Source organism: Etheostoma cragini, chromosome 4, assembly GCF_013103735.1.
Source record: "Etheostoma cragini isolate CJK2018 chromosome 4, CSU_Ecrag_1.0, whole genome shotgun sequence".
Lineage (NCBI taxonomy): Eukaryota > Metazoa > Chordata > Actinopteri > Perciformes > Percidae > Etheostoma > Etheostoma cragini.
Window position 1 is genome coordinate 13266481 of NC_048410.1, and position 18529 is coordinate 13285009.

The 18529-nt window shown below is 40.0% G+C and overlaps 1 protein-coding gene and 1 long non-coding RNA gene across 3 annotated transcripts in view; both read left to right on the forward strand.

Annotated features, from left to right (window-relative positions):
• Nucleotides 1-2866, forward strand: part of LOC117944070 — a 10580-nt gene extending 7714 nt beyond the window's left edge. The window contains exon 3 of the long non-coding RNA XR_004656491.1: nt 2856-2866. This is a non-coding gene — a long non-coding RNA (uncharacterized LOC117944070). The remainder of the gene's footprint in view (nt 1-2855) is intronic.
• Nucleotides 2867-3953: 1087 nt separating this feature from the next.
• On the forward strand, nt 3954-12528 carry gata2b (GATA binding protein 2b). Of its 2 annotated transcripts, none has more exons than XM_034870165.1 (6): nt 3954-4142; nt 4363-4786; nt 5390-5971; nt 7667-7812; nt 10333-10476; nt 11439-12528. In XM_034870165.1, exons 2-6 carry the CDS (start codon nt 4561-4563, stop codon nt 11715-11717), a joined length of 1377 nt encoding a protein of 458 aa, XP_034726056.1. In that variant the 5' UTR covers nt 3954-4142; nt 4363-4560; the 3' UTR covers nt 11718-12528. The 2 variants fall into 2 exon arrangements, with proteins under 2 accessions (XP_034726056.1, XP_034726057.1); XM_034870166.1 differs by having other exon boundaries at nt 10351-10476.
• The last annotated feature ends 6001 nt before the right edge of the window (nt 12529-18529 follow it).

Genomic DNA, 18529 nt, shown 5'->3' on the forward strand with positions numbered 1-18529 from the left:
ATATATATATATATATATATACACATATATACAAGGGGAAATGCTCTGTCACAGTAGGGTGAAGGAGGAGGCGGAGGAGGAGCACTTCTCTTTGGCTTGACTTTATGTTTGACCTTTTCGGGAAGGAGAACTAATCCTTGAATATAATAGACTGTAAGATATGGAAAATGACTGTGCTGTTATCTCTGTTACCCTGGAGACCATCAACAGCACCCAGGGCTGCTGCAGCTGCCAAGTTATTAAGCATCCAGTTTGTATGTAATGGGGGAAAAAATACCTTTTCTGGTCACTCCCCTCACTCATAGCCTACATAATGCTTTAACACTACAATAAATTGGTTACTCATCATTCTTTGTGCCTAACAGGGCAACATGTTCACCTTATGAAGTGTTTTAATTCTACATCTCTGTGTCATAATGAAAGTTGTTTTCCTTAAGTGAAATTTGGCCCATAGATGTTTTGATGAAATGAATAAATAGCCTAGTTTGACAAAATAAGAGGGTTGAGTCCAATTTGACTTCAATGGCCTTATCAAATCATCTTTACTGTTTTCATTGTTTTAAGGAACATAATGCTTCAGGTTTGAAAGCAACCAAACACACAACGTGCTGATTTAGATCATGATAAAAAGTCAAATGAAAATAAAATCACACTCCTGGCCTATTAGTTTCAAATATCAAGTTAATCGAACATGACCTGGTTGTAACCCAGACCGTCGGTTTGTAAGCATAACGCTTGGTCGTATTTTCTATTTGCAAAATTTGCAACACATGAAAACATTTTTCAAATATGGTTGTCCCCCTGAGTGAAGCGGCTGCGTCTAACTCTTATCCAGTAAAATCCAACATGAAAGAAATAAGATACCACAAGAAAGAACCAGAACCTCAGATGGCTGCCGCAGATAACCTAAATACAATGGGACAGCGAGCTTTATTTATGCGGTCTAAATACACAGAATAAAGACTTTGCACATGCAGAACATTAAACTTGTAAATAATACCCCCCCCCCCCCCCCCCCCCCCCCCCCCTCCCCACACACACACACACACACACACACACACACACACACGCTTCATGCAGCCCCCTCCCTCTAATCTATCTATCATTTACACAGATCTGCCTCAGTAAATGATGCATTCCCTGCATTGGATGTATTTGTTGTGCGAGTTTGAAAAGGCGGCGATAATCTGGGAGAGAGAGATAAGAAATGCCATTTATTCCGCGGCACTTTGGAGCATATTTCCCGGGCCGATCAGCCCCCATTCTCCCCGACACCTCCAGCAGCTCGCTGATAACGATTAGGCTATTTATTATCTTCACAAAGAACAAAGATTAGCCAGCACCGATGAAAAATTACCCCGGGAAGGGTTATAATCAGTGGGACTCAAGGATCCTAACAGCATTGGATTTCTCTTTCAATCTGGGGGAGCTACTAAACACACACGCACGTCAATACAATTGAACACCTTGTGGTAAAAACAATTGCAATTATTTTGTATAATAATAATAATAATAATAATAATAATACTTGTGTATTAATAATACTACAAAATAAACAACAACAAAAAAACACACCAATACTAATAGGCCTACTAATATAAATAAAGTTAAGAAGAAAAACAACAATCATAAGCTACTTCAAATTAATTCGGCTTTAATTAGGATTAATAGACTAAGAATAAATTGACATTTTTTAGTGACATTCCATCTTTATATTTATTGTGTGGTAAAACTACTTCCTTTCAATGGCAGTCCTATAATGAGATTCTCACGACTGAATCGGGCTGCGACCTCTCCCTTTCTCCTGTGCTCGTGTGAGAAAAAGAGCAGTTAAAAAAAAAAGAAGGGCGGATTGAATTAATGTCAAATCCTAAAATGGAAGTGGATGTTCGCCGCCGATAAGGTTTTATCGCCACGCCAGATCAAAAGGGCTCACACTCAAAGCATGTGTATTTCCACATTATCATGCTGATGAGCTCTAATGCTGCCACACTTGTCCCTCCGGTGTGTTGCTTTCTTCAGTCTGCAGGGCTGCGTTTCTCCTGGAAAGGAATCGTTGTCTCTATGTAAAGAATGACATTCAGTTCTTTAAACATTGTAACCTGATTAAGAGAAAAAAAAGGATTTATCTAAAGATATTAATCATCATTAAAGTTTCTGTTGGAATCAGGACTATAAGGGCAGTTGTTAGATGTTATGTAATAAATGTTTGGATAAATAGATAGATAGATAGAAAGATAGATAGATAGATAGATAGATAGATAGATAGATAGATAGATAGATAGATAGATAGATAGATAGATACATACATACATACATAGATACATAGATACATAGATAGATTTGAAAATTGCGTTCTTTGTCTTGGCAAATGAAAATAGACAAACCAATTTCTAATAATAGCCTACAATATGAATAATATCAACTGCACATAGTTTATTTTGGATTATATCACATGTCACGTGATTCCTTCGTTATTATTGTTTTCCTTTTTAGTCATAAGTGGGCTTCAATGCGCATCAAGAGCAAAGGCTGATGGTTAATAAGGACATCTCTTCCTGCAGCCTGCATCCACTGCTGGACACTTCATTCACTCTCACACCTGAACACAATCACTCCAGACTACATCAGATCTATGGCCCTGGCCTGTTGGACCTGTTTCGCACAAACACTGGCAAGCTCCTTATTTTTTAAGATTATCAAGATAACCAAAATACTTGCCGTCAATGTGAGCAACCGAAAATGTCTGCTGGTGGGTGAGATTCTGCGAAAATTGCTAATTGAGGACATTTGGGTTTTCTATAATAGGTTAGGCTAATTAAATCAAACCCAAGTTCATCTCAAATTCACCTGAGCGGTTTGTCACGCAGTGCTTGCTGGCCTGTTCTACGAAATCACAGAAGAATCAGGAGGATGTGGGCTATTGATGTATTATTAATGCTGCTACAGTGTAAATATCAGTTGCAGAGTCCTTCCTCGAGTTCATCCGCTGGGACTGCAGCAGACTCCGGGCAACCCCGTCTCTCTTTCTCTAGGAAAAGTTCGTGTCCTGATATTTTTTTTTCTTCAATAAGATGCACTGACGTCAGGAAACGGCGTCAAGAAGGCGGCAGTCTCGACCGGTTGGGGCTGCACGCGCTCCCTCTCCAATTATAGTATGTCAGTCATGCGAGAGAGAGAGAGAGAGAGAGAGAGAGAGAGAGAGAGAGAGAGAGACAGAGATCTCTAAAAAGTGCAGCCTGAACATAAGCGACCAGAGTGCAGAAGGAATAAGGCCAGAAATGCCATGCCTTTTATACAGGGACAGTGCACAAGAGAGATTTACACACTGATTTACACACAAGAACACTTCTGTAGATTCAAGTCGCTGCACATCTTTAAGACACGGTTCTACATTTATTTCCCTGTTAAAAGTTTCCTTTAAGCATGAGAGTTAGAGGCAGCGAGTGGGACTTTGCTGGTAATGAACCATTGTCTCACACACAGTCAATACACACCCACAATATGCAGAAAGACAAAAAATGTGGATGTACTGACATAGTTGCAAAGCTGGCGTGTTTACATGTGTCAGTGACAATGTTACTTAAATTCAATGCAAGTTATTGTATTTGTATAATCATTTGTCTGCGGTTGCATTGTTGTGCCCTTAATGGAACATAGTCACCGCGTAGACTAGGCTGTAGGCATGTATAGGACCATAGGACTATGTTTGAATGATGCCCATTCATTTTAAAATGGATATTATATCATGCTGCAGGGAATAATACACTGGTGATGAAACATTCAATCCCATGAAGTAGGCTACAACAAAGTCATAGGTCTGGCCCCGAGAAGCTATGGCCATGTTTCTCCATATCAGGATTATAGAAGCATCTTCTGGTGGGGGGAACCGCCTCTGAGGTTTTGTAGAGGTGCTGTGCAATTGGCTGAGTCAAAGCTTTAAATGGAGACTCCGCCCATGAGCTTGACAAGCCTGGCCCCGCGCTGTCAGCCACAGTATACGTGTTGCTTATAGTCCCAGTGGACGGCGTTCACTCTGACAAACACCAGCGAGAACTGGACAGGACCTGAAGCAACAAAAAAGGGACATTTTTCCAAAGAGGCGCGAGCTGATCGGACGCTGCGGATAAATATTGGCAAAGGTACGGCGTGTTTATCTTACTGTCATGTTGAGTGAAGCAGCTTATTGAGTGATATTTGTGAAAAGGCGAATAGGTCGTGGATGAGTAAGGAGAAGAGTTGTGGTAGTAAATATGGTGGGTGGGAGGATTTTTTACATCTTGAATTACATCACTACATAGAGAACTGATGCTCATTGCCCCTGCCTTCCAAATATTCACATCTGATGTTTGCCTGTTTCAGGTTCCCAGTGTCAAACTCGACTCAATGTCCAGGAGAAAAGAGGAATTTAAGTCAGAGGAGCAAATTCAATGTCTACTCTAGTGTAAATGGACACAGTCAAGATCTCGTAAAGAACACATAGGCCTGTTTTAGACCACCCTGGGAACTCTCCCTGGATATTCGTTAACTCATAAAAGCGCGCTACAGAAAGCCACAAAGATGGAAGTGGCTGCAGATCAGCCCCGCTGGATGCATCACCATGCCATGCTGAACGGACAACACCCGGACTCTCACCACCACGGCCTGGGGCACAACTACATGGAGCCCACGGCGCAGCTCCTGCCTCCGGATGAGGTGGACGTTTTCTTTAATCACCTGGACTCACAAGGAAACCCGTACTACCACAACTCTGCCAGGGCCAGAGTGTCCTACAGCCAAGCGCACGGTAAGATGGAGTGGGATGCAACTTTATAGGCTACAAGACTAGGCTACAGAAACTCGTCTTTGACTCGCCTTGTAGTAGGCTATCAGCTATAACGCCATATACATATTTTTTTCTGAAATCCGTTTCCTACGTGGTTTAGGTGTTTCCTTGTGATGCCAGTCAGGTCAGAAGCCTATCATACTAAACATTATCACCTGACAGTTTTCTGCAGTTTAAAACGTTAATTAAAATGATTCATTTCTGACCCATAGATTATGGGTCAAATAAAGTAGGCTAGTTCATTAGCTGTCACATTTTACTTTACATTACAGTTTTTTTTTAGGCATTCACCCTATCTTGAAATTCTATTAGGCGGCTTTATTATTCTATACTTAGATTAGGCTAATGTGTTTGTTTTATTTTTCAGTCAAGGATGTAGCCTACTGATTTAATTCTGGTCTATTTTTGTGAATTTATTTACACGTTTAAATCAGGCCAGTGTGTGAATCAACAAGTCTCGCTTAGTTTTGCATCCAAATTTGCATGCGACAGCAAACCCCACATATCTTCATAAGTTTAATCACCATGTAGCTATAATACTTAGTCTGCTTTTTGTTTTCTCAGCTCGTTTGACTGGGAGTCAGGTCTGCCGTCCTCATCTCATCCACAGCCCGGGGATCTCCTGGCTGGACGGAGGGAAAGCCGCCCTGTCGGCTCACCACCACAACGCCTGGGCCGTCAGCCCCTTCAGCAAGCCCAGCCTGCACCACCACGGCTCCGCGTCCCCCGGCGGCCTCTCCGCGGTCTACCCATGCAGCAGCAACTCAAACACGGTGTCCGCATCCTCGTTAACACCGCCGTCCCACTCCAGCCCGCACCTGTACCCTTTCCCCCCTACACCACCAAAGGACGTATCACCAGACCCGGGGGCCGCGTCTCCCACTGCCACCATGGACGAAAAGGAATCTATCAAATACCAAGTGTCGTTATCGGATGGGATGAAGATGGAGGGCTCCAGCCCCCTGAGGAGCAGCCTGGCTTCCATGAGCGCTCAGACCCCCTCCACCCACCATCCCATTCCGACATATCCCTACTCTCTCCCGTCAGCACATGAGTACGGCAGCAGTCTGTTTCACCAGGGCAGTCTGCTGGGAGCAGCATCCAACTACACCTCCAGGAACAAAGGCAAGACACGTTCCTGCACCGGTGAGTGCATTGCAAACACACCAGAGACTACAGTCACGATACAAAATAAATTCAATCTGACAATATTCAGACAGTAGGCCTATTTGGACTTCGACTTCTGTGAGATGAGTTTGTATAACGATTTTTACCACAGGTTGGCTTTTCTATAGCGAGTCAGGTGCAATTCAACTAAACTAAAACCAAAAGTAGTTACTCTTAAGCAAACAAGCAGAAAGTTGCCTAACGTTATGCATTTTTAAAAATATCATGTGGCACTCAATACTGCACATAACGTTTGTGTATCTAGTGCAAAGATGAGTTTATTGACGTTATAGCGAACGATCAGAATCGGTTTGTTTTTAAATGCCACATGTATAATTCTGATAGCCTACTGCTCTGTAAATATTCTTGATAATGCACACACACACACACACACACACACACACACACACACACACACACACACACACACACACACACACAAACACACAAGCGGTTTATGAATCTGAGCCAACATTAAGCAGATCTATAATATTATAGTTCACACAACTCTCGAGGAACAACATTTAGCTACAAAAAACCCAAACTCTCTAGCTCTAAACCATTTACTGTTCAAAATGACTAAATCGTGTAAAAGCCATTTAATATATTACAAACGTAAGCATATCTATTTATTTTTGATTTATCTTGCATGACCTTTAACACAGTCAGTATACTGTACAGACTGTGATTTGAGCACCATAAAGCTTTTTCATTATTTTGGAAATTGAATAAGAAAAAATAAAAAAAATTTAAAAAATAAAATAAAATAATAATAATTATTATTATAATACAAATAAATAATAATCATGTTTTTTCCCAAGAAATTCTTGTGCAGGCCAAAGCCAACAAGAGTCCTCCAGCACAGAGCGACTTTGATAATCCTCTTTTGTTAACCGTGACTCTGTAATTACGCCTGGGCTGGCTGCAGCAGAACAGTGAACTGGAACCAGTCCAGAGGTGTGAAAGGAAGATCTGCGTGCACACAGAGCCAAAAACCTCAGGATTTAGGCTAGGAGTCACATCTCTGTTACATAATACATTGTCCTGATTGTTATTTGATTACAGACCAGGAGCTCGCAGCTTAAACCTGATTGTGTTGAATCAGTTTATTAACAGGGATACAGTGTTGGGTAACCTGAACTGCACTTTAATTTAACTTTTTATTAAATAAGCAAGACATATTAACTGGTGGCAAAATGTTGTTTTATGACTTTGATTATTATAGGGATAGATGATTGCTGTTATTAAGTTAAATAATTTCCTAAAATGTTGCCATAAATTATGTAATTTTCTTTAATGGTTTTTATTTCAAGGGTGAAAGGCATTCATCTCACATCTACTCATTTATGTTTTACAGGACATGTCTTTTGCATTAGTGAAGCATTGGTTTGATGTTTTAGTAACAGAGGCTTGATAGCACAGATGGAATTATATTTACTGATTGTACAGCGAATTCTTCTACTTTTAGCTGTTTTGTAATTCTGCTATTGCACAACTGTAACAGAGTCATGCACACACTATTTCTTTCTCTTTACTCTCACAAAGAAGATGTCATAGGAAAGTTGGATACAACATATACTTTCTATAATACTAATAGTAATACTAATCTATAATTGAATGTTTTGTGGAAATGCAATGCTTATAATCTGACGTCACTGTGTGTGTTTTCTCCAGAGGGCCGTGAGTGTGTGAACTGCGGTGCAACCTCTACACCTCTATGGAGACGTGACAGCACCGGACACTACCTGTGCAACGCCTGCGGGCTGTACCACAAGATGAACGGCCAGAACAGGCCACTCATCAAACCCAAACGCAGACTGGTAAGTCCCATCAGTATATAAGAGAGAGGGGCAGTGTGTGTGTGTGTGTGTGTGTGTGCGTGTGTGTGTGTGTGTGTGTGTGTGTATGTGTGTGTGTATGTGTGTTGAAGGTGGCAGTAAATAAAAAAGAGTGTGCGGTGGAGGGAGACTGAGAGGGGGAGGAGGTACAATTTCAGGAAAGTTATATTTTGCCAATCAGTTTCCAGGAATTGTGTTGCTTGCTCACCTCTTGCTCCTTAACGCTCAAGCTGTTAGCAGAGTGGGACTATCGGTGTTGTTTCTCTTATCATTATTACTGCTGCTTCTGATACTGTCATTGATAGCAGGGCCAGCACTCCATCCCTCAAAACAACACACGGGTTCAGTTTATTTTTTTGTGTAAGGTGAAGTGTTGAAGTCAAGGTTTGTTTTTATTTTCACATGTCGGCAGCAGAGCAGATCACGATTGTGATTTTGTTTTTTGCAAACAAAAAGACTAAAGTGTCCATTTTGGATGGATATATTTAGTCCATTGGATTATGTGATAACACTGTTACAAATCTGCCTAGGTTAGAAAGTTGACAGGACAGTGGCAGTCTTAGTGTAAATGGACAAAGCAGCTTTGGAGTTATTTCCATCATGACCTGCTTCAAAAACCAGTGTTGTTGGGAGCAGGTCAAACAGCACAGACAGCCCCAAGTCCATGTCACACTAAACCTACGAATAACTGTAAAACTGACATGTAAACCTTTTTTTTTTATTATTATTTTCTTAACAAATGCAGTGTTATGGAAATATTTCAAGGGTGAAATCTTACTTGAAATGAATTCTTAAAAAAACTATTTATTGGACTTCAGCTAAAATAATTATTTATACAATTTGATCATTGCCATAATAATTTCAAAGTAAAGCACTATATTTTCAGCCTAATTTTATCCAATTAACCTTTTACACCAGTTGGGTTTGTAGTTGTGTGATGCAGCAGGAGTCAGCTATACATGAAGACAATATTTGCAGAGACCACAGACACTGCTGATTAAATCAGTAGCATAACAATGTACGGCAGTGGGCCACCAGGCTTTGGAATTGTTTTATTTTTAAAGAATGCTGGAAAAAAGGACTTAGAAAAATTGAGGCAATAGAAGTAAAATCAGTTTTTCTTCTAACGAAAGCAGCATTAGGTCACTGAAGAAGTATTATTTGATCTAAGATCTAAACGCACGAGAAAAGGAAGGTGCGCAACTTCACACTAAAAAAAGGTCAACCGAGCAGAGGCTACCGGTGAGAAAATTATTACGACTAAATTAAAAAACATTTTTTTTGAGAATATTGTGATTATAATTTAGAGTAAACCAGCAGAATTACTTTCAGAATTTTTTTTTTTTAACCAATCAGAGTCAGTTTGTTGACGCATGCGGGCGGCTGTGAGTCTACATCGCTGCGACAACCTAAATCTAAATCTATTGATACTGACCTGCGGACCACGTCTGCAAACAGCTGTCTGTTTCACACACAATATACGAAGGTTAACTTCAGCGTCTGTGAAGCCTGTAATATAGCCATATATCAGGCCTGGTTTCCGTACGGCTCGGTCGCAGCTCGCAGTGCTCCAGAGCGTCTTGTGTTCAGGGCCAGTAGCAGCCTTCCAGTAGTTTCCTATCCGGATATCTGACCGGTCCAGATAAAGCAGCGTGGCCGGCGCCTGTTTCCTCCTGCGGCCTCCTTACTTTAGGCTCAAACCTCATTTCATAGTGGTCAAGCTCTCCGTCCATAACAGAGAAAGAACAGCACAGTGAACATTTAAAAAAAGAAAATTGGAAAAAGTTATGGAAGCTTGTGTTTGACCAAATAGGGCACAAACCATGGACATCTGATTTTCAGAGTATTCATAAGAAGAAGAAAAAAGATTATATAATATTAGATAATTCATTTTTGACTGAAGGGGCCGCTTTATGCTCTTCCTGGAAAGTGAAGAGTCACAATAACCATCAGGAGCGTCTGTTAGGGCTCCTTAGTCGTCATAAACTAGTAGGCTACAGTAGGCTGAGCTTTGTGCATGTGACTGGAGCATTTGTAATGACAAATATACTTTTTCAAATTATGAGACATTTTATTTTTATTTGAAATCTGCTGTAAAATAGAGGAGGTGACTCTGAATGTTTACAATTGGTCATGTCAACACAGAGGTGCAACTTTTAGCTTGTTACTCAATTTGTCACTCAACAAAAAATGAACAGGCAGCAGTTGTGTTTAAGTCATTTTTTCACTTGGTCCAACAAAACAATACATTTTAAAATGTCACTATTGCCTCCGGGAATGATGGAAACACATCCTGCTGAGGTTTTATAAACCAAACAATTAATATAGTATATAATACATATAAAGATGTTATATATGCAATATAATCGTTAGTTGTGACACTAATGTAATGAAATAGAAAGTTAAACTAACCTTATACATTGTACATACTGAAAAACATTCTTAAATGTATTCTTAAACCGACCTGTGCTGTCTGCTTGGGCTGTTGAACTCTTATTAAAGCTTGAGATCTTTCCACAGTCTGCTGCCAGACGAGCAGGCACCTGTTGTGCTAACTGCCAGACGACCACTACCACACTCTGGAGGCGCAATGCGAATGGAGACCCAGTGTGCAATGCCTGCGGACTCTACTATAAACTGCACAATGTAAGTCTTTGACAGCTGAACGCCAAGTTGGGCCCGACAGGGTCAAATAGATGGGAAGTAGGCAGGCAGGTCACACTGATTCTTGAGGGATAAGAGAGGCAGAAAAGAGAGAGAGAGAGAGGGCTGTTTTGTTGTCTCAGACACTGTTGGACTCGATGGTGTTTTCTTTCTTTGCACTTTATTGTTTCCATGGTAGGCGTAATACTCCTGGGAGTCACAATGGTGGGACTGTTGTTGAGTGGGACTGCCACAAGGCTCCATATGAATAGCATTAAGACCAGAGGCATCAAAAAGATAATAGGTACTCCGGATGCATATTTTTAAAGAATGAATCTGATGATGTTTTATATTTTCTCTATTGTCAACAAATCCTATATCAAATCCCACAAACAAGTATTGTCTGTGTAGCCAACGCCTGATATAGCTTATTTTATTGTGCCATAGACAGCCATTGTTGTCGGAAAACTATTAAAAAACATAAACAAGCCACACAGTTCCACATACACAGTTCCGGTGCGAGATACTTACTAGAGCACCAAATGTGTATTAATCCACAACTGAAAATAGTCCCTAGCAAATACACTGTTTACACCTCTGTGAGTGATGCTTGCCACAAATGACAGGGCATTTCTGTTTCAGGGATTTATTTTAATTGAAAATATAGGCTACACTTTTAAGCAATTTTGAAAGATTTACATTCTTAGTATAGGATCCAATGAGTTTGGGGCACGGACAGGATAGGGAAGTAGGAAAGCATTGAGGGACTGACTAATGCATAAAAGGTTATAACAAAAATATTGAATATTTATATCCTTTATGGACTTACCAAACAAATGTATCCATGTCCATACAAAATGTATTTGTTTACATCTATAAGTTTATGGCAATATAAGTTCTTGGTTTGAACTTTCCCTCCAAACTTGAACCAGATCTTGAACCAGAACTTCTCCCTCTTTAAACAGGTAAACCGGCCTCTGACCATGAAAAAGGAGGGAATACAGACACGCAACCGAAAAATGTCCAACAAGTCCAAAAAGAGCAAGCGGGGCTGCGACAGCTATGAGGAGTTTTCCAAAAGCCTTCACGACAAGAGCTCTCCCTTCAGCTCTTTGGCTGGACACATGTCCATGGGCCACTTGCCACATTTTGGCCACGCTGGACACATGCTTCCCACGCCCACCCCGATACACCCTTCCTTTGGGCACCCGCACCACTCTAACATGGTGACGGCCATGGGCTGAGAGGGTGAGGAGAAAGGTTAACAAATAGGAACACTGGGGGAACCGGAGATGGTTGTGTAAATGGAGATGAAGGTCTAACTAGAGGACAGTGCGTATGTAATGTTACAGACATGCAGTTTGTGTGTCTTCATCTTGATTGTCTCTTGATTAATTATGACAATGGTATGTTGGCAAACAGATGAATCATGGGAGGAAATGACTGTTTTACTCCCTATCTATAGGTACCTATTTTGATGGAGGAAGACAGAGAGGAATATTCTGCTTCCCGTCGGCTAGGCACTCACATGTAAACACAAAAATGTAATTGCACGTCATAGTTTTGTCCCCACTGACAGCCTGACTGACTGCAATGGGGCTCAATATGTGCCGAACAGGTCTATAGTAACTGTGAATATTGTAAATGTGTGAGACCAAAGGGGCGGCCCAGGCAAGGGAAATCCCGTTTGCAACATTAATGAAAACATGCTGGATTTTTTTGCTTATGGACAATTTTAAAGGAATTTTCACAAAAGAAAGAGAGCAAACAAAAAGGTTTATGAACCCTAATTTGACACTGTTTATTATAATTATTGTTGTTATAATTATTATTGTTATTCAAATAATTTATTTTCACTGCCTGTGTATTCTTTTACTATATCACCTGAATCATAATATGGATACTGTTATCCCAGTTCTGAATATATTTTTAGCTAAAGCGCTTTCTTTGAGCTGGTCAACATTTATACTCGTAAGAAATAAAGAGATCAAGTTCATTAACTCATCTGCTCCTTCTATTCAATATCCAGTAATCAATATTTAAGTCGTCCTAATAGGAACAAATATGAAATTAGTATTTAATTAGTAATTTAATTATTAGTTATTAATTGTTTGGCTAATTGTGCTGTCTTTTGTTCCACACTGGGACAAGGTAGCACATTGAACAGATACATATGACCTTTTTCATGAACACACTGTTAGACATTTAAGATAGTGAAAATCTACAACGTCAGTAACACCTATTTGTTCCTTTGTATACTGGTGTATGTTCTATTCATCAAAATGCTCTGTAGCTTTCTATACATCCTTGTGTATTACTGGATACATTTTTAGTAATACGTTTATGCGCTTTCTTGCTAGATGAGAAGATTGATAGCACTTTCATTTGTGTATGGAAAGAAGCTACAGCCAACAGCCGGTTAGCTTAACTTAGCATTAAGACTTAAATCAAGGGGAAAGCTAACTTAAGCTAAGCTAACCGCCTGCTTTTTTTAGCTTGATATTTACCGTACAGACATGAGAGTGGTATTAATCTTTTCATCTAAATCTCTGCAAGAAAGTATTAAAGTATTAATTTATGGTATCACCCAAAATGTCAGACAATTCCTTTAAGAGTTTTTGAGACATATTCCGCTGTACCTTCATCTTTGCAGCCAAACAAGGGGGAGACATGTAGAATACAACTTTCTATTAGCCTCTATATCATTGCTTTTCATCACAACCTCTACCATCCTGCCTGAGTCAGAGGATTTTCTATTGCAAAAAACAAACAAAACTAGCAGTGATGACTAAGACGAAAAAAAACGTATTGCCCTTCTGGAGGGATTCTACAAACTTAAAAAACACTACAAGATCTTCCCATTAACAAAAGCTGCCATGGTAGTTTTATTTATTAAACTGTCAAATAATCTGTCATGACACTCTTCAAACCTCTTTGGCTGCATAATGAGTCATTCTTAACCTGTTTCCGTAATTCTCTACTACAGTATTAGTGCATTCTAGTTACCCCGGTAACCCTTGTTGACACAAAGTTCCACTTTCTAATTAACCGGTTACTTCACTGAGCAGTGGAGATTACTGTTGTTGACAGAAATTGAGCAGGTTGAGCCATATGTTCGCACAATTACTTAACCAGTTGCATCTGCTCATTGGATAATACTCTTATCTTGAAATTGGCCCCATTACCTTTTACATGATTAAATTCTCACAGTGATATAAGACATTGCCTTTAACACATTAACCCTTTTACAATAAATGGTGTATATTTTACGTCATTGCTAATTTTGTAATTGTGATTGTCATGAAAACTAACCTACAAACTAGCTGTGAATAAGTAATTAATCACAGGGAACACATCACATCTGCTTTACAGTCAAAGAAATATTATCATCTTGTGTTAGTGCAGTGCAAAATCTGTTAAATCATTACTCATTTTTTAACTGTATTACCAAGGATAACTGAAGAATACTTTCACTGTCAAATAATAATATTATCTCAATCAGGTTCAAATCAGGACTGGGAATGTTGATTTTAATACCAGGATGAAAAAGGCTCAAAAACAAGTGAAACTCTGCATTGTAAACATTTTGTGATGTAATCAAATAAGGGATAATGCAGAGCAACCGGTTCATTACTGCAAATTAAACCCTAACAGGGTGACGCAGGACTTGAATCACCCTATAGGGGTTTTAACTAGTAATAATGCCCCGCTCGCTCTACATTACGCCACTTATAACGTGGCTGCTTACAAAATCAATTGGCCTAATTTTACACAAAATCTAAAAGTTAAAAAATGATTTTATTGATTCAAAAATGGTCCTCCAGAGTCTGGGAGCAGAACTCTGTCCATAGCAATGGCCTGTTATAGCAGCCGTTTGCTCTTCAGAAATAACCAATCAGAATTGAGTATTAAACAAAGCCATGTAATAAGTGTGATATCATTTGGAAAAGGATCAGCAGTAATGTAAGCTGTACAGTCGATTAGTAAGTGTAAAAGTATTTCATTCCGAAGCAGATTTGAGTTCCCCAAAAAGCAGAGGTTTATCTGCTACAGCAGTGAGCCATGAGATGACACTCGGTTAAGGGTCAACCTCGATGCAGCGTGCAGCCTCCTCTCATGATTCCCTAACCTCTCACCCTAGAAGCACTTATTCTGTCATTCTTCCAGGCCCTCCCACACCGCACTCAGACTCATTCAAACACCCCTAAAAATGTCATGTCATCACCAGAAACATGAGAGCGTTAAAGAACAATGTTTTCCCTTTAAAGAGCAGCTAAAAAGCAGCCAAGTGTCTTTTTGAGGGGAACTTCTCCGAGGACCTATATGGAGGAGTTTGGGGACTGGGTGGGCACCTTAAATTACCAGTACGATTTATGGCTCCACCTTTGCAGGAGCGCCCCCTTCTTAGACGATTTGTTTTTCTACCAAACTCAATTAAAGAACTCGAGAACAAGGCCAGAAGTGACTTCAGAGGAGTGATTTAACAGAGAGATGGTGATAAAGGAGATGAAAGGGGGAAGGAGCAGGGTTTTATCCAGTTCAGAGCCCTAATAATGATGAAGAGAGCAGGCGTCTGCTCAAAGTTGGACATAAATACCTTGTCCATTTCTGGATCCTCAGAAGTTAAGAGCATCTACTAAACTCAAAGATAGGAAGTAGTGAAAAAAGGATCCAAAACAAGTTACGAAGTTATATGTTGGCACTATTTTGGATTCTCTGGCTGGGCTAGAGCATGGTTATTCTTTAAATTCAGATCCCAGATCAGTAAAACATGCAAGATATAAGTGATCCTTTAAGTTGTTCATGTTGCAGAGATTCTTGTTTCCTTTGTGAATCACAACAGTGATGTTTTTGCACCAGTTAAGTTACATGTACTAAGTAAGTATTGCTATATCTCTGTTTTGATAACGTAATTATTTCCTGTTGATGCTTTTGTAATAAAAGTCTCACTCTGTTAGGAGTTTAAAAATGTAATAATTCAGTTTTAATGCAGACTGTTGTTTTAATTATCATTTCCAAACCAGTGATTGAATCATGTCAGAGGTTTTGGGAGGGCAGTGTCACTCATTTTGGCATTCCTTTTTTTCCCTGTCACATATAGGCTGTAAAATACTGACTTACACAAATTGTCCCTCATTGATTTATGAGCTGCAGCAGCATAAATTACACAAGTGATTATGAGTGATACATGTAAATGAAGCCTACTTGTCTCTCCAAATACTAAGTAAAAAGAAAGAAACATTTTCATCCAGAATAAGAGGATTTTCTCAAACAACAGCCCCCGTGATTTCCTAAGAAACTTCAATTATTGAAGACCCAAAAATCTTTCTTTAAAATGATAAATATGTTACAAACTGGCTGCTGATGAGAACAAAGCTGACCAATAGGAGAGTCTTACTACTACTACTATTACTGCCTACTAATACTACTGCCTACCAATACTTTATTACTAACTACACTTACTCTTCTACACTTCATTTTCAACAATATGGTCCCACACTGCACTCTTGGAGAATTACGGGATGCAAGATGTATCCAATCCACACCAATGGGACTCTGCTGCAATTTGGGATGAGCTTCCTTAAGATCTGGGTTTTACTAAGGTTTCAAAACTGAGGACCAACAATCACAAAAAACAGTAGGAGGGAAGAAAAAGTGTGGGCTACTATCATTGCCACACAGTTCTAGTCTCCTGCAAAGTACAAAGATCTCAGGAGACAAAAGGAGACATAACGTGGACACTACAAAGTGAGATAAAAAATTCCTCTAAACAGGAATAAGGATAAATTATGACAGAAAGGAGAAATCTGAGCACATGCATCCTCATGTAACTATGCTGAAGAAGGGATGCACACCAGAGACACACATAAATGTGCACACAAACACATTCATGCACACACTGTACAGTGTGTGCATTACAGGCGCACATAGTGTAGAAAAGAATATGCTGACACACAGTCCATTCTTTCTGAAAAGTGGGACACCCTCCAACCACCCGATCCCCAACCCCTGACAAGTCCCTTTCAAATTGCCTTTCTTCTCCTGTCTCAGGTAGACAAATTCATCCCTCTTGTCTCCAAACAATCACCTCTTTTCTTTTGCCATTTGCACCAATGAAAGAAGGAGGGAGGGTCTTGGAGAGAGAGAGGGAGGGAGAACTATCTGGTCCACAGAGCTACACTGTAGGCACTAGGCTAATGTCCTATGTGTTAGGGCCCTTGGGACCGGGTGTCTGGGCCCCACTATCTTATAACACAGTTGACAAAAAGCCCAAGGCTCAGCCCTCAGGAAATCTGAGAGGTGGGTTATCTAGGCCGGGAGGGCAGGAAAAAGAAAAGGAGGGACAAAACATCTTCGGTAAGTTGCACCTACGCTGGTCCACATCTGCAAAATGCTGGGATTTGCTTGAAACAAACTTTCTATGAGTGTCAGAACACCATTTTGGAAGGCAAAAAAGTACTTGTTCCAGCTGGCCACACTTGTAGGAGGGGCTAAAAGCATGCTGTCATGAGTTAAGCTTGCATACAAATTAAGTCCACATTTAAAAAGAATTTCTGAAAATTGGCAAAGGGAAATGTGAAATAATTGACATTTGCCAATTTTCCATCCGCTACTCTTATGCAAAAATTAGAACTTGGCTGCATCAAGATGATCATCAAGCTGATGCTGATAACTCGAGATGACGTAATTAAAAGAACAACAGACAAACCTTAAACACACAAAAGTAATGTTAAAACATAATGAAAATATGGCATTTATGTTTCTACATATATTCATTATATTACAGTTTCTTAATCAGCCCACCGAGATCTGATGTTTTACGTCTGACGCAATTTAAGCTTTTTGTCTCTCCAGGGAAGCAGAAACTTTAGTTGCCGTTTAAGTCACATTATGTCATGATTTATTCAAATATGTTGTCACTTTTTGCAATGATTTCACTTTTGCTTTTTTCCTTCTACTCCAGTTTTTTAATGGCAAATTGAAACTGTGGTTAAAACAGGTGGAGTGAAACACACTTATAGAGAGAGGCAAGATGCAATTAATCAATTAAATTGGAAAAACGGTGCAAAGTCTCTCCTCAAAGGCATTCATGGTGTTGCATTCACACACAAAATGAAGCCAATTTAAGTGAAATGACAAATGACAAATGGCATGAAAGTGCCAAAGACTGCAGTCCTTCAAATGGCAGGGGGGGAGAAGGAGCTGCTAATATGTAATGGAAGTAAAGTAATGTGACATGTAAGTCATATGTTGTGACTGCAAAACACCTCTGTTGACTTTGCTAATCTCTCTTATTGTGTCCATGTGTATGTGAGGAGATGTGACACTGGTGCAAAAACGCACGTCACACTTTCACTCACACACACACACACACTCCGACTTCAGTTCAGTTAATTTGTACCTCAAACAAATCACAACGTCCTGTGATGGCCATGAGCATGGATGCATGAGAGAGAGACAGTCATTGTTAGGGGTTTATGCTGGAGGCCAAGTGTCTCTGCTGTTAATGTTTCCTCTCAGCTGACCTTCCAGTGACCTACAGAGCATACAACCGCTTGGAGAAGAGTGCCCTTCTTTGGCTTAGGACTAAATGACTGGAGAGAAACAAATGCAGAAAGAGGGAGCAAGACAAAAAGACTAACACGTAGGCTACTACCAGAAGAGTTGTTGCGGGGTGAAATAATAATAAAACAGACATGATGATAGACAAACAAGGGACTATGGACCATGCAACTGTGGAGGAATAACTGAGTTTGGAAAAGAAGTAAGAGTGTTAAGGTTTGTGTTTGTTAGTTGAGGTAATCAGGTTGTCTTGAGCAGAGCTGAACAGCATTCGAGATTGAATATTGAACCCAGCTACAGCACACAGCTCACATGTTGCAACTCAAGCGTTTTTTTCACGGCCATCACTTCCCCCAGGCAGATCACAGCTCCGATATCTCACTCAGTGCACTGGAAATGACTGCAGTCAAAACTGATAATGCGCTAAATATGCAAACCAGACACGCATGCAGCCACGCACACATACGGATTGCACACACAAATCCTTAAAGCT